General features: G+C 40.7%; 1 protein-coding gene across 6 annotated transcripts in view; it reads left to right on the top strand.

The window, feature by feature from the left end:
* Positions 1-16,185, top strand: part of trim37 (tripartite motif containing 37) — a 102,182-nt gene that overhangs the window by 74,728 nt on the left and 11,269 nt on the right. For all 6 annotated transcript variants that reach the window (XM_087977224.1, XM_043718165.2, XM_043718163.2 and 3 more), the window contains 4 exons: positions 1,233-1,421; positions 6,501-6,791; positions 14,679-14,810; positions 15,438-15,624. In XM_087977224.1, the coding sequence (XP_087833350.1) occupies positions 1,233-1,421; positions 6,501-6,791; positions 14,679-14,810; positions 15,438-15,624 (799 nt within the window). The remainder of the gene's footprint in view (positions 1-1,232; positions 1,422-6,500; positions 6,792-14,678; positions 14,811-15,437; positions 15,625-16,185) is intronic.

Raw genomic sequence — 16,185 nt, 5'->3', positions numbered from 1 at the left:
AGAGGTGTTTCCTGACATGCTTGAATGGGCTAGCTCAAATTTTATGTTTATTCCCATTTTGTTCTGAACTTCCCCCATTGAAAGATATGATTTAACTCTCATGTCTCAGGTTTTTATCCTCATCCTCATCATCTTCCTCCATTGTGAGGAGCAATTACAAAGTAGTCATTTAACAAGACTGCAACTTTCCTCTCTTGCAAATGGTGATTTAGATCCCCATTCTGTATCTCCTGTATGATTGATCCTCAAACAGTTAAGCTTGGGTTAAGTAGGATTGACAGCTCCTTCATTTTCTCCTTTGTGGAAGCCTCTTCCGAACCCTTCAGTCGAATTCTGAAAGGTTGGAAAAACCAAAAAGGGCTGAATTAATGAATAAGGAGGAAACCTTCTTTCTAAAAACCTCTCATTTGTGTCCGTATTTATCATTTTGACCGTTTTTAGCATTCCTACAAATTCTAGCCAGCTCTGCAAATGGGACTTGCTGTGCAGTGATTTTTTTAAAAAAATATATTGGGGTATCCATGCCCCCTATGTAATTACTAGTGATGCTTTAGTGTGAGGCTTATACAATTTGCTGCCACTTGGCATAGAAGGTAACAATCTGTCTTTGGGTGTCTCATCAGAGATAAATAAAAAATGATTAGAGAAGCAAATTTATCTCTTCAGAAAAACAAAAGAAAGTTAATGAGTCCACCAATGATGTAATTATACCATTGTTATCCTTGGAATAGAGAGGAAGAAACTGCGCACATTGAAAATGTTGAACTAAAAACTAAACATAGTGTAAACGCAAGGCAAGTTCACCACCTTTTGTCAGAAGTTTGGGTTTCGGGTATGGATCCTTTTCTGAAAATGGGCTCTGAGATGGCTGAGTTCTTTGGTGCAAATAACAAATGAGAAAGGAATACAGGTGGGAATGCCCAAATAAAAATTTTGTCCCAACAACCATACTTCTGCTTCAGAGGCTTTATTGTCAATCCATCTATATGTGGTTATTTCATATCAGTGTGGTGAAACATTATACAAAAAACAAACTCTTGGTGTTGTGAATAGATTGTCATATTGCTTGGATAGTTTTAACAGCTTGAATTTATCCTGTTTGGTGGAAGTTAGAAGCCGTAACTAATGCTATCGTGTTTTCCTTTCAAAAAATCAGATTTCTTTTCTCCCCTCTTTCTATTGTTTCTTGCATATTTTTGCATTAATTATAATTTTGATTTTCTTTGCCACAGGAGGGCTGAGCAACCGCAGCAGGTCCTCAAGAAGGGGCATGGGCAGTCTCGCATCTGCAGCCAGCTGCAGTCTACTCGACATTGACCCAGTTATTCTCATACAGCTATTGGACCTGAAGGACCGGAGTAGTATGGAAAACTTGTGGGGCCTTCAACCACGCCCACCAGCTTCCCTCCTGCACTCTGCAGGTATCATGCTCAATCTGTAATTTATAACGTAATGCAATGTGTGCAATACTTAAGATGTTTCAGTTAAAACTCTGAAATTAGGGGCCATAAATACAAGATAGTCAACAATAAGTCCAGTTGGGAAATTCAATTGGAGCTTTTTCTTTGCTTGAAAATGGTCAGAATTTGGAACGGTAACCCATGTGGATAAATTCATAAAGGAGAAAGGAATGAAAGGTTTTGCTAATAGGATTAGGTGAAGTTGGGAGGGCGAAGCATTAACATAGAACGCATTTGTTGAAATGTCTGTGTTTGTGCTGTCAATTCAGAGTTATACTACTTAATTCCAAAACATGGTCCCACCTCAAGCCCAGAACTGAGGAGTTCAGCTACTTAAACGTCATGGAGAACTTCTCAACACCATGTGAAGGTTTATATATAAAAATAATTTTGCACTTGTGGTGGTTGATAGAAGCTGTAGTATTTGGCCCAAAGCCAAATCTTCTGAGGTTCTTGACATCTGATGATATAGTTGTTGTATAAGAAATGCATCATTGATGCAATTTAAATTTCCTAAAGGTTTGGCAATGATTAGTAAAGTCTGATTGTTCTTTCATTGCCTTTGTCTTCAAAGTACCTGTATTGCTTTGTACTTGGGGTGATTGTATGGCAGACTGCAGCATGGATTTGTAAACTTTAGATTAGTGTGTGCAACTCTTCCTGTAGCTCCTCTGAACCAACTGTTCCCTCTCTAATTTGAGTATGTTATACCATCAAGCTGCTTAGAGTCCATGGTTCAGATAGTACAATATTCCTTCATGACTCCAAGCATCTCTTTGGCTCTCCTTTCATCTACGGGACTAGGCAAAGAGAATACTTCACCAATGCTCCTAAAAAAGCTTGGACTGTCTGTGGTAAAAAGCATTACAGGCAGTCCCTGGGATATAAACTGGTTCTGTTCTGGAGTCCATTCACAAGTCAATTTGTGCACAAGTCAAAACAAGGCAGGACAACATAAAGCTGTTCGTAAATACAGGAGATGTTCGTGTGTTGGGTCTTTAAAGTTACACCCCTCTATGGGATCGCATTCGTAAATCAGATGTTGATAAATTAGGGATCCGTTGTATGTAAAATGTTACAGCACAATAAGAAGTAATTGCCTATCTTTCCCTTACATGCACCTTTGCTATTAACATTTCTACTTCTATTACTATCAAATCCTTTCAAAATTTCAAAGATATTCATTTGGTAAAACCTCAGCTGTTTCCTTTAGAGAGAAGGGAGCCATTGCCTGTTCAAATACTCCTGATAGTCATGTATGTATAGATTATAAACTCAGCACCAGAGAGTTCTCCTTTGATACTTTGGGTCCCAACTTTCTGGGGTAATGAACCAGGCCAGGTGCTAGAATTAGAGATAGGTGAGCACTTTGGGGACAGTGACCACAATTCAGTGACTTTTACTCTAGTGATGGAGAGGGATAAGTGTGCACTACAGGGCAAGAGTTATAGATGGGGGCAGGGAAATTATGATGCGGTGAGGCATGACTTAGGATGTGTGGCTTGGAAAAGTAAGCTTCAAGGCAAGGGCATAATTGATATGTGGAGTTTGTTCAAGAAGCAACTATTGAGTGTCCTTGATAAGTATGTACCCGTCAGGCAGGGAGGAAAGGGTCGTGTGAGGGAGCCGTAGTTTAATAAGGAATTGGAATCCCTTGTTAAATGGAAGAGGGCGGCCTATGTAAAGATGAGGCGTGAAGGTTCAATTGGGGCGATTGAGAGTTATAAGGTAGCCAGGAAGGACCTGAAGAGAGAGCGAAGAGCAGCAAGGAGGGGACATGAAAGGTCCTTAGTTGGTAGGATTAGGGAAAACCCTAAGGCTTTCTATAGGTATGTCAGGAATAAAAGAATGACTAGGGTAGGAATAGGTCCAGTCAAGGATAGTAGTGGGAAGTTGCGCGTGGAGGCTGAAGAGATTGGGGAGACACTGAATGAATACTTTTCGTCAGTATTCAATCAGGAACAGGACATTATTGTCAATGTGAATACTGAGTCACAATTAAGTAGAATGGATGGCTTTGAGGTATGTAGAGAAGAGGTGTTGGAAATTCTGGAAAGGGTGAAAATAGATAAGTCCCCTGGGCCTGATGGCATTTATCCTAGGATTCTCTGGGAAGCAAGGGAGGAGATTGCAGATCCATTGGCCTTGATTTTTATGTCCTCGTTGTCTACAGGAGTAGTGCCAGAAGATTGGAGGCTAGCAAATGTGGTTCCCTTGTTCAAGAAGGGGAGTAGGGATAACCCCAGTAACTATAGGGCGGTGAGTCTCACTTCTGTTGTGGGAAAAATCTTAGAGAGAATTGTAAGGGATAGGATTTATGAACATCTGGATAGGAATAATGTGATCAAGGATAGTCAGCATGGTTTTGTGAAGGGCAGGTCGTGCCTCACAAACCTTATTGAATCCTTTGAGAAGGCGACTAAGGAGGTGGACGAGGGGAAAGCGGTAGATGTGGTGTATATGGATTTTAGTAAGACATTTGATAAGGTTCCCCATGGTAGACTACTGCAAAAAATACGGAGGTATGGCATTGAGGGTGAGTTGGAGGTTTGGATTAGGAGTTGGCTGGCCGGAAGAAGACAGAGGATAGTAGTTGATGGCAAAGGTTCATATTGGAGTGCCGTCACTAGCGGTGTTCCGCAAGGATCTGTTTTGGGATCATTGCTGTTTGTCATTTTCATAAATGACCTGGAGGAGGGGTTAGAAGGTTGGGTGAGCAAGTTTGCAGATGATACGAAAGTCGGAGGAGTTGTAGACAGTGAGGAAGGACGTGGCAGGTTACAGCGGGATATAGATAAGCTGCAGAACTGGGCAGAAAGGTGGCAAATGGAGTTCAATGTAGCTAAGTGTGAGGTGATTCACTTTGGTAAGAGTAACAAAAAGATGGGGTACTGGGCTAATGGTCGAATACTTGGTAGTGTGGATGAGCAGAGGGATCTTGGTGTCCATGTACACAGATCTTTGAAAGTTGCCACCCAGGTAAATAGTGTGGTGAAGAAGGCATATGGCGTACTGGCTTTTATTGGTAGAGGAATTGAGTTCCGGAGTACTGAGGTCATGTTGCAGTTGTATAAGACTCTGGTGCGACCGCATCTGGAGTATTGTGTGCAGTTTTGGTCGCCATACTATAGGAAGGATGTGGCGGCACTGGAACGGGTGCAGAGGAGGTTTACCAGGATGTTGCCTGGTATGGTAGGAAGATCGTATGAGGAAAGGCTGAGGCACTTGGGGTTGTTTTCATTGGAGAAAAGAAGGTTTAGGGGTGACTTGATAGAGGTGTACAAGATGATTAGGGATTTAGATAGGGTCGACAGTGAGAATCTTTTTCCACGTATGGAGTCAGCTATTACAAGGAGGCATAGCTTTAAATTAAGGGGGGGGTAGGTATAGGACAGAAGTTAGGGGTAGGTTCTTTACTCAGCGAGTCGTGAGTTCGTGGAATGCCCTGCCAGTACCAGTGGTGGACTCTCCCTCATGGGCATTAAAGCGGGCATTGGATAGGCATATGGAGGATAGTGAGCTAGTGTAGGTTAGGTGGGCTTGGATCGGCGCAACATCGAGGGCCGAAGGGCCTGTACTGCGCTGTATTCTTCTATGTTCTGAAGATCAACAATGAGACTGTTCAAACTGATCAATTTCTAATTTCTTTTATTATTTCCATAACACTTAAATTGTCGTGAGTTGATCCAATGAGTTCCTGAGCCATACTGACCAGTAGTTTGACAGGAGGTGTACCTTTAGATAAAAAATAGAAAAAAGGTAAACTTAGCTGAAAGGATTCTAACAGAAGTAGTATGCTTTAGTGCAGTGGGTCTCCATTTCTGCTTTGGTTAAAGGACTCTTTGAAACTGGATTAATCATCACAGACTCCCAAAATTAACTCAGAACTTTTGAGTATTTTTCATTGTGTTTATTTTTTTCATGGGATGTTGATGGTGTTTGCTAGGTCAACGTTTTATTGCTTATTCCTAATTGCCCTTCCGAGGAAGTGCTGATGAGTGCTACTTTAATCTGCTGCAATCCATGTAGTATAGGCACGCCCACAGTGCTGTATCGAAGTTCCAGGATTTTGAAACCAAAAATGGAAACCAAAGTAGGCTGTTCATCCACGCAAGCCTGTTCCATCATTCAGTAGGATCATGACTGATGTGACTTCCTCTTGTCCGCTTGCCTGCATTTTCCTGTAACCTATCTACCTCACCCTAAAATACATACAAGGGCTCTGCTCCAACAGCTCTCTGTGACAAGGATTCCAAAGACACCCAACCTTCTAAGAAGAAATTCCTGCTCATCTCCATCTTAGATTGGCATCCCTTTATTCTGAGACAATGCCCTCCAGGACCAGACTCTCCCATGAGGGGAAACCTTCTCTCAGCGTTTACCCTGTTAAGCCTCTTAAGAATCGTGTATGTTTCAATGAGCTCACCTCCTCCTTCCAAACTTCAGTGAGTAGGGTCCCAACCTGTTTAACCTGTCTTCATAAGATTATCCCTCCATGCCAGGGACCATCCTAATTAGCCTTCTCTAAATTGCCTCCTGTGATATCTTGCCGTTAAATAAGAGGACCAGAACTGCTCTCATTATTCCAGATGTGGTCTCACCAGCACCATGTACAGTTACAGTAAGATTTCACTACACTTATACTCCAAACCCCCTTGAAATAATGGCCAACATTCCATTCAGATTTGATTTTATAGGATTTTTTGTGATTACCAGCTGCACCTGTGTGTTAGCTTTCTATGATTCATGCACGAGTATTCCCAAGTCTCCTTGTGCTGCAGCTTTATGCAGATTTTCTGTTTAAATATACACTTTAAATAATAGTGACAGAACAGCGATTATAGTTACAAGTAAACATAGTGTGACTTGGACGGGAGCTTACAAGTGATGGTATTCCAAGGCATCTGCTATCTTGGCCTTTCTGGTGGTAGCTGTCACAGTTTTGGATCCCAACACCAACTACTATTTTGTTCGTGATTTACTAAGCCACCCAATTTGTTTTAAAATAACTTTGCATCCATTTTTCGTTTTACATATTAGCTCAATGTCGGAAAGATCGTGAGCAGCGGAGACAGCAGACTGTGCGTCGATCGCCTCCTAATTCCGGGGTTCTGAAGAGATTGAAGGCCCAAATGGCTGAAGTCAGAAGCAAAATGTCTGAAGTCAAAAGCCAAATGTCTGAGGCGCGAAGTAACACAGTATCATGTGCTGATTTGGGGATGAATTGCACCACTTATGTAGGAGAACAAGGAACATCAGGGACATGTGGAATTGACAACATTCGGAGAAATGAATCTGGACTAGATCTCCTTTCCAATTACATATCATTTGGTGAGTTATGAACAGGAGACTGATATTTGCCCTATGGCCAATGTGAAGAATGTAAAAATACCTGGTTTTTGCACAAGTTGCTAAAATTGATTTTGGATTTATTCAAGAAAATGGGTTTAAATTCAAAAACCATATGTTTGTCATAGGTATCTTCAGTGGGTGATGTCTGAGCAGTTCTCAGAAACATTTCTGATTTTAAGAGAAACCCTCATCAGTGTTGATACCACTTGAAGGTTTGTATACTCAAATAAAGCGAAATATAACCTAACCAGGTCACAATTTAAGACGAGATTGTGACGTAGTAGTAGTGGCACTGCACAGGTCCCCAGGTTGTAACTCCTGGGTTATGAGCTTGAATCCCACCATGGCAGATGGTGAAATTTGAATTCAATAAAATCTAGAACTGAAAAGTTAGTCTAATGGTGATCATGTAAACATTGGCAATTGTCATAAATTGTTCACTAATGTCCTTTCAGGGAAGGATATCTGTCATTCTTACCTGGTGACTTCAGACCCATTGCAATGTGGTTGACTCTTAACTGCCCTCTGAAATAGCCTCTCAAGCCGCTTCGTTTAAGGGCAAATAAGGATAGACAACAAATGCTGTCCTTTTCAGCAGTCCTCACATCCCAAGAAGAAATAATGAAAAATATGTGCATGATGTATTGCCAGCTGACCTAACTAACATTAACTGGTTGCCAAGTAGACAAAACTTGGTGGAAGTATACAAACATCTTTTGCACATTTGCACTATTGCAGAGTGCAGTCATAATCTGCAATAGTGTGAAATGCAAGCAGTGGATGAAAAATACCACCGTCAGAAATCCAAACAGTTAGACAGAAGTTCAGAACTGTGATTTGCTGAGAATTTAATAGGTGGAAATATAGAATGATTGCACACACATTAGATTCCTGAGAGATAACCAGAATCAGAAGATGCTTTAATTTGGTTGTACAGGTACACTATCCTTTATCCGAAATCGTTGGGACCAGCTGCTTTTCGGAATTTGGAATTTTTCGGTTTTCAGTGTCCCTGTAGGGTGTAGGGCACATCCCGTAATCAAACCTAAATAAAGACTATAAATACTACCACACTTTATTTATAGAGAAGTGTACTGATAAATGAAATGCATCAATCATGCGTATTCAACAACAATTTATTTCCAGAAAAATCATTACAACAAACCATTTGGGAAAACTTAAACATACACAGCTGCAGCACTATTGCAGGCAACATTTTTAAAAGCTTCTTCAAGTGTCATCTGTCTCATTAACATAGGTTTCTGTCTAAGCAATCTCTTTAATTGAATAAATTGCCATAATCTCTTGCTCACGGATAAATGAAAGTTGTTCAAGGCCAGCAATTAACTGATCACACATTTTCACCATATTGTCAGTGGGGACTTTTTCAACTGTGTTCACTAACTCATCATCGTCATCCATTTCAGCTAATGTTCCCATCACTCAAGGAATGCATGACAGGCACATCATTGTCAATGTTCAGCATTCCTTCGATGTAATTTATTTACGCTTCCATCTGATAAACTTTGTGCATAAGTAACAAGGCTTACTATCATCATTTTCTCTTCAGTGACATGAAATCCTTCAAACTCTTCATCTGTAGGTTCATTTATAAGAAACATAGTTGTAGGCCAGAGTCTGTGCCAAGCATTTGTTAGTGTTGTTTTATCAACATGATTCCAAGCATTAGCAAATGCTTAAATAGCATCCTTAAGACTAAACTCTTTCAGGAAGTCTTGAATTCCTACCTCTCTGCAGCAAGCATACTATTTCAAAAATAGTCTTTATACTTCAAAGTTTGTGAGAAGATTTGTAGCTCGGGTGTTCGTTGTTGTGGTTTTGTTCGCCGAGCTGGGAATTTGTATTGCAGACGTTTCGTCCCCTGTCTAGGTGACATCCTCAGTGCTTGGGAGCCTCCTGTGAAGTGCTTCTGTGATCTTTCCTCCAGCATTTATAGTGAGTCTATAACAGATATCTCTGGGTCAGATATGTAGATGACACCTTTGTAATCATTAAAAACACAGAAATAGAAAACACACACCGGATCATCAACGCCACACTCACAGGAATCCGATTCACTAGAGAGGAAAAAAAGGACAACCAACTCCCATTCCTAGACATGGTACAGAGAACACCGAACGGAGAATTCACCACAAAGGAAAGCCACACACACAGACCAAGTCCTGAACTACGAAAGCAACCACCCCAACACACACAAAAGAAGTTGCATCAAGGCACTGTTCAAAAGGGCCACAACACAATGCAGCACACCAGAACTGCAAAGAGAGGAAGAAGAACACCTCTACTCTGTATTTGTCAAAAACGGATACCCCCACAATTTCATCAACAGATGCCTAAGGGAAAGACAACAGAACGAGGACATGCCGCAACCCAAAGGACTAGCCACGTTACCATACATCAAGAACATCTCAGAACTGACAGCCAGACTACTGCGACCACTAGGACTCATAACAGCACACAAACCAACAGCCACTCTCAGACAACAACTCACCAGGACAAAGGACCCGATACCCAGCATGAGCAAAACCAATGTAGTGTACAAAATCCCCTGCAAGACTGCACAAAACACTACATAGGACAAACAGGAAGACAGCTAATAATCCGCCTTCATGAACATCAACTAGCCACAAAACGACACAACCAGCTATCCTTAATAACCACACACGCAGAGGACAAGCAACATGAGTTCGACTGGGACAACCCTACTATTATAGGACAAGCCAAACAGAGAACGGCCAGGGAATTCCTAGAGGCATGGCACTCATCCACAGATTCTATCAACAAACACATCGACCTGGACCCAATATACCGGCCATTGCAGCGGACAGCTGGAACTGACAACCGGAAGCAGCAGAGACAAACCACTATAAATGCTGGAGGAAACGTCACAGAAGCGCTTCACAGGAGGCTCCCAAGCACTGAAGATGTCACCTAGACAGGGGACGAAACGTCTGCAACACAAATTCCCAGCTCGGCGAACAGAACCACAACAGTCTTTATACTTGCTCTTCATGGGGTGTTAAATTCCTTGGTCACAAGGTTGTAATACAGATATCACATTCGGGGGCAAGTAAATGCCAAAAACATTACTTTTCACAAGATGTTTGGCAGGGGGATGTGCAGAGCAGTTGTCCGGGAGCAATAAAAATTTTACACTATTCTTCCAGTCCAGCTTGCCCACAATGAGCTCGTGCCGCTGGTACGAAGTGTTTACTGAACCAGTCGGAAAACATTTCTCTGGTTACCCATGCTTTCCTGTTTGCACAATAATGCACAGTCAAATTGTGTACAGCTTTAAGACATCTCGGATGTTTGCTTTTCCCAATCACTGCCAATTTCGCCTTGTGTATGCTTGCAGCATTGGCACACCCAAGCATAGTTAATCTGTCCTTAGTTTCCTTAAAACCTGTTGGTGTTCTCTCATTAGCCGTTGTTAAGGTTTTCCTGGGACATAGTGTCAATTGAGAGCCGTTTTAATGAGCATTGTAAATTTGTTCAGGACTAAGACTTTCATCAGATATCAGCTTGGCAAATTCATCAATATAATTTTCAGCTGCTTCATGGTCAGCAGAAGCCTTTTCACCACAGATTTTCAGATATTTCACACCATTAAGCTTCTTGAATTTCTGCAGCCACCTTCTGAATATTGACACTCACCTTTAATGTTCAGTTCTTTATGACATTTTCTAGCTTATTTCATGACCATCAAACCAGTCAGTGGCATACGTTCACTTCTTCGTTGTCTGATCCACTCCATCAACACACAGTTAAGATCTTCATTTTAACTTCATTTCCTATTTTCCATTAGTTTATGGTCATCACTGTTACCATGAAACTTCAGTAACTTGCCTTTCTGTTTCTTCAAATCAGTGGTAGTTCTGACACCATATTCTTCAGTAAGACGCCGCACAGCCACACCACGATCAAGCTTCTACAATAACTCTACTTTCTGCATTATTGATAATCTCAGATGCTTTCTTTTCTTTATATTATTGTTACCCGTAGGTGTACCTGCACCTCCTTTTTGACATTGTCACTCTGAAAGTAAACAATTAAGTATAGTAAAAACAATACATGACTGACACCTGCGAGTGCTGGGCCACGCCACCACGTGGGTCGAGTGGGTGTGGCCTTCGCCCGCCAAGAAAATCCTGTTATGTTACGCAAACATGACTGACGCTCCACCCCCCCCCCCCATGAAAACCTTTGGTTTTCAGAGCTTTGCGGTTTTTGGATGTTCGGATGAAGGGTCTTCTACCTGTATTTGTTGCATAGCTATTCTGTTTTATTTCCTCCTACGACTGATCCTGGCTACAACCGCTCATTAGACTGCCTTGCTAAGTTGACCACTTTTGATAGTCTCTTTCAGCTAGTTAATACTAATATTGTGTATATGTTGCGCACTTGTTATGCAAAGCTGCTATCCTGTTGGGGTTTGAAGTGATAAACTGCAATTTATAATGTTAATTGTGTCATGTTCACAATGATCTATATAATCCTGTCCAAGTAACGTGGACATTTCTTAGTATCATTTCTGTGGGGTCATCCTCAACTGGAATATATGTTTCAACTGTGCTGTTAAAGGAGCTTAAACACTTAAGTCTTGGTTAAATACAAGATTGATCCAAATGCTTATGTTCTCTAATGACTATCAGTTTGCGTTACAAGTGTTAGTCTTTCAGGGGTGCACCATGCTTCCATCCATATATACAGTTTAGATTTATTTCAAAAGAGAATAACAATCTAACCATAGAAACCTTGCTGGATTCTTTAGCTGGCAGAAACCCAGCGATAACAGTTTCATATTTGGATCACTCCAGTTCACTGTTTAGCTAAATCTAGCATCAGTGAAGAATTCTGCCTTGTCTTTTCTCTTTACAAACTTCCAGGCTTGGATGACTGTGTGGAGTTTGCACAGTACAGGCCCTTCGCCCCTTGATATTGCGCTGACCTGTGGAACCAATATGAAACCTATCTAACCTACACTATTTCATTCTTGTCCATATGCCTATCCAATGACCATTTAAATGCCCTTAAAATTGGCATGTCTACCACAGTTGCAGGCAGTGTGTTCCATGCCCCTATTACTGAGTAAAGAAACTTTCTCTGACATCTGACTATATCTGTCACCTCTCAATTTAAAGCTATGACCTCTCGAGCTAGCCATCGCCATCTGAGGACAAAGGCTCTCACTGCCCACCCTATTTAACCCTTTGATTATCATATCTCTCAATTAAGTCACCTCTCAATCAACTTCTCTCTAATAAAAAAAACCTCAAGTCCCTCAGCCTTTCCTTGTAAGACCTTCCCTCCATACCAGGCAACATCCTAGTAACTCTCCTCTAAACCCTTTCCAAAGCTTCCACATCCTTCCTATAATGCAGTGACCAGAACTGTATGCAATACTCCAAATGTGGCCACACCAGAGTTTTGTACAGCTGCAGCATGATCCCATGGTTCCGAAACTCAATCTCTCTACCGATAAAAGCTAACAAACCGTATGCCTTCGTATCAACCCTCGCAACCTGGGTGGCAACTTCCAAGGATCTATATACATGGACACAGAGATCTCTCTGTTCATCTACACTACCAAGAATCTTACTATTAGCTGAGTACCCATATCTGTATGGGTTTCCTCCCACAGTCCAAAGATATGCAGGTTAGGTGGATTGGCTATGCTAAATTGCCAACAATATTTAGGGATGGTCAGGCTGGATGGATTAGCATGAGAAGTGCACGGTTATGGGGATGTGGTGGATCTGAGTGGGATGCTCTTTTGGAGGGTCGGTTTGGTCTCAATGGGTCAAAATGCCTGCTTCCACACTGTAGGGATTCACTGATTTGAGTCATTGAGTGTTACAAGCACAATGTGCTTTTTTCCTCCAGCCCTTAGTATTCCTTTACCTTTATAATTAGATAACAGGGGTGCAAGCCATTAAATGTTTGACAGATGTTGTGTTTCGCTGAATCCAGTTCTGGACTAACTAATACTGAAGTAAAGATCACCTTACCAAAAGCTGAAAATCTGAAATAAATACTAATGGATCTGCTGTCCACTTCCAGCAGTTTGTTTTTTTTCTGCAGAGGAAAATTTGAATTAGTTGATTAGGTGAAGACTGATATAACAGATCTTCACCTACCACTCCTGGTTTGTTGAAGGGTATGATTATTGAGTACTGTAAAATGCCAATCATAGCTTTCACACTTTGACACTATTCCCTCCCTCTTCAGCAAGCGTTAAGGTAACTGTTAGAGTCAATAGGGGTGGATGGGATCTGATAAACCAGTCAAACCCAACAGCAGCTACTTGAGTGTTGCTGGTCCTGAGAAGTGATTCAATTCAAAGTCCATTTGAAAGGTTTGGTTGAAATCTGTGGCTTGTAAAGGTTTGCTGAGCCATGTTTGGAATGTAGGGCAAACTTGTCACCATCTATTGTGAAACCCATCCAAAATATAGCAACCAAGTAATAGAAGTGGCATCATTCACCACTTGATCCATTAAGAGGTTAATTTAGAAACTTACCAATAATCCTTATAGAAATTACTTAATGCTATAGTTGGTAAACAGGTACTAGTGTGAATTGCAAAATGCATTGCTATTTCCAGTTATCTCTGTTTTAGTAGAATGAGGGCAATATAAGGTATATTTCTTCAGTTTTCTCCCATTCTTTCCTGTTCTGGCTGTAGATGCGTCATGAGTGTCGTGACTCCTGCACTTTCTCATCCAAGTGACTTTTTTCCGAATGTGTGGGAGTCACGAGGAGGCACCATAGCCCAGTCATTGGCAGCCCTCAAACAATAGCATGAATGTGTACTTCCAGTAGAGGGCACTGTTTTTCACTGAATCCAGTTTTGGGCTAACTAAGCATTACTTAAACAAAAGATACTAGAAATCTTTTATAACAAAATACAAATGGATCTCTTTTCACAGTTTCTGTTGGAAATGGTATTTATGCTCCTGCTAACCCAAAAACACTGGAGCTCCACATGTGGCACCAATCAGGCATCAAACCTCTAAGCATTTGTTGCTCATAATGCCTAGCCCATTTGGAATTGACGACACTTGTTTAAAAGTTAAATTCAGACTGTTCAGAATTAATTGTACTCTTTTGTAGAACAATGTATTAGTGACTCTCTTTCCATTCAGTGCCTGATTGAAATTTTCCTCTTACCCTTCCTCAAAAAAAATCCACTTTTATGTGCTACAGGCAGTCAAAGATACTCTGAAAGAAAAGCACTAAATGTTTAGTGAAATGTTCTTAAATGCTGGAATTTAGTGCTGAGCGATCAGATTGGAGTTGCCTTGGAAACAGGACTGATTCGCTTGAGTGTACATCCTGGTCACCCTGAGCCAGTGCCTTTTGACGTCAGAGCAGTAAATGCCCTGTGAACATGAATTCAATTTGGTGAGCACATTGTGAAAAGGACTTTGCTTTTTAAAAAAACGGGAAAAAATACTCAAGTGAGCAGAGTGCGGGTTTGTGGGAAGAATCTAACAAATTTGAACAATGAGGTAAATTGATCTCAATGAAGAGATCTCTCTGTTTCTGTGAAGAAAAGAGAAACTGTAAACACTACCACAATTTTGCCCTGTCATTTACTGTCTTCAGGTTCTCATGAACTTTTTTGTACATGGACTTTTGAATTTAAACATTAAAGTTTCTGAATCCAGAAGTGATTATTTGTCAAGTAACAATCCTGCTTTTGCACTCCAATCTATCTTAATGTTTCTTCTTTAAAAAGCAGTAGCATGGTTTCCAAGTATTACCAATTGAGTTTGTGGGGTACAGCAAAACAGATGAGCTGTGAACTTGTAAATCCACTCCCTTCAATTTTTCCTTTCAGCATCTACAAAGAAGTGTGGATCTCCAAGACATAGTCGCTCAGGTTCAGGGACTAGTTTCTCTTTCCGCAGAGCTCTGGAATGTGGTGATAAAGATCTCCACTGTCAAGAAAATTGTCAATCCTGCACAACAGGTAACTATCTTACTTTGTTTTAGTCATTTTTGTTTAAATTTGATGCTATGTCACAAGGTTGAATATATCCAAAAGCAAAGCCTCACAATTATTGAAGCAGATGATTTTGCGTAGATTTCATAAATTCCGTACTTAAAATATACAGCATGATTTGCTGTTTGAAAAATACACCTTTTACAATAGACGTTCTTTACATCTGACCATCTCAGTAATGATAAATGATTTAACACAACAAAGTTTGTCCTACCCATGATCTGGCCAAGCATCCTCTCTCTCCCTCCAAGCCTTGTAGCCATGCTTGTTGAGATGTCTACAAGTATAATCCAGCTTGATGTTACATATAGTCTGTTGCATTCCACTTCTGGCTCCCACTGTTGTCCTTCTGATGTTGTCTGCAATGTGTATTTGCACAAAATAGCTGATGTGGTAAACCTGTTTTTGTATTTAAAAAAAGTCCAAGTATTTAGTAGCAATTAATAGGATATAGTCAACAAAATCTTCTCCTGACCTCTTGAATATCAGACTTGGATTACATCTATTGGTGCAAGCAAGAGGTTAATATAGATTCTAGCAAATCATTTGAGATTTCTTTCTAAATTTCTAATGTTCTAATTTTTTTTAATGTAGGACTGTCAAAGCCTAGCAGTAGACGAGGATCACCACACTCTGTAATCAAGGCAAATGACTTGGAAGCTCCATCAACCTGTAAGGCTGAGGACAGAGCTTTTACTGTTACTGCATCTGACCAATTCAGTAACACTGCATTGAATGGATTGGCAGCACTTGAAATTACACGGAAAGTTGCCAGTTTAGGGTAAGCGTGCTCAAGTAATTTATCTTGTGTTGAATTGCAACCAGCCTTCTCTTTGTGCAGCTGTGCAGTTATCTGTTTAATAATTATTTCCAAACTGAGGGAAATAATTGGGCAACCTGTATTCTCAAGTTTAAAATGCTCCCAAATGGGATGAAGTGCCACAGGACCCAGTAGAACAGATGCCATTATTTATGAAAGGGCATCATTTGAATTTATCGCTATTCATTATAATTCCAAATTACTTTTGCAATGTAGCTCCTGTTGTCAAGTAGACAAACAACAGCCAGTATAAACCCAAAAATCCTGAAAGCAGCAAGTGAGAGAAATAGAAGTGAAATGCTGAAAATCTGAAAGAAACAGATGATCTTGGATAAACTCAGTAGGTCTGGCAGCATCTGGAGAAAGAAACAATTAACGCTTCAACTCTAGTATGACTCTTCAGAACAAGTGGGACATGTAGACATTTTAGTTCATTTTAGTGGTAATTCTAGTGAGAATTTCTGTTCAGGACATCAGGAGAACTTCATGCTCTTCGAACTGTATCATTTGTCTTTTAATATT

This window comes from Chiloscyllium plagiosum, unplaced genomic scaffold, assembly GCF_037043375.1.
Source record: "Chiloscyllium plagiosum isolate Xiang-an unplaced genomic scaffold, Cpla_swu_hap1 HiC_scaffold_31, whole genome shotgun sequence".
NCBI lineage: Eukaryota > Metazoa > Chordata > Chondrichthyes > Orectolobiformes > Hemiscylliidae > Chiloscyllium > Chiloscyllium plagiosum.
This window is presented reverse-complemented; position numbering and strand designations above follow the sequence as displayed.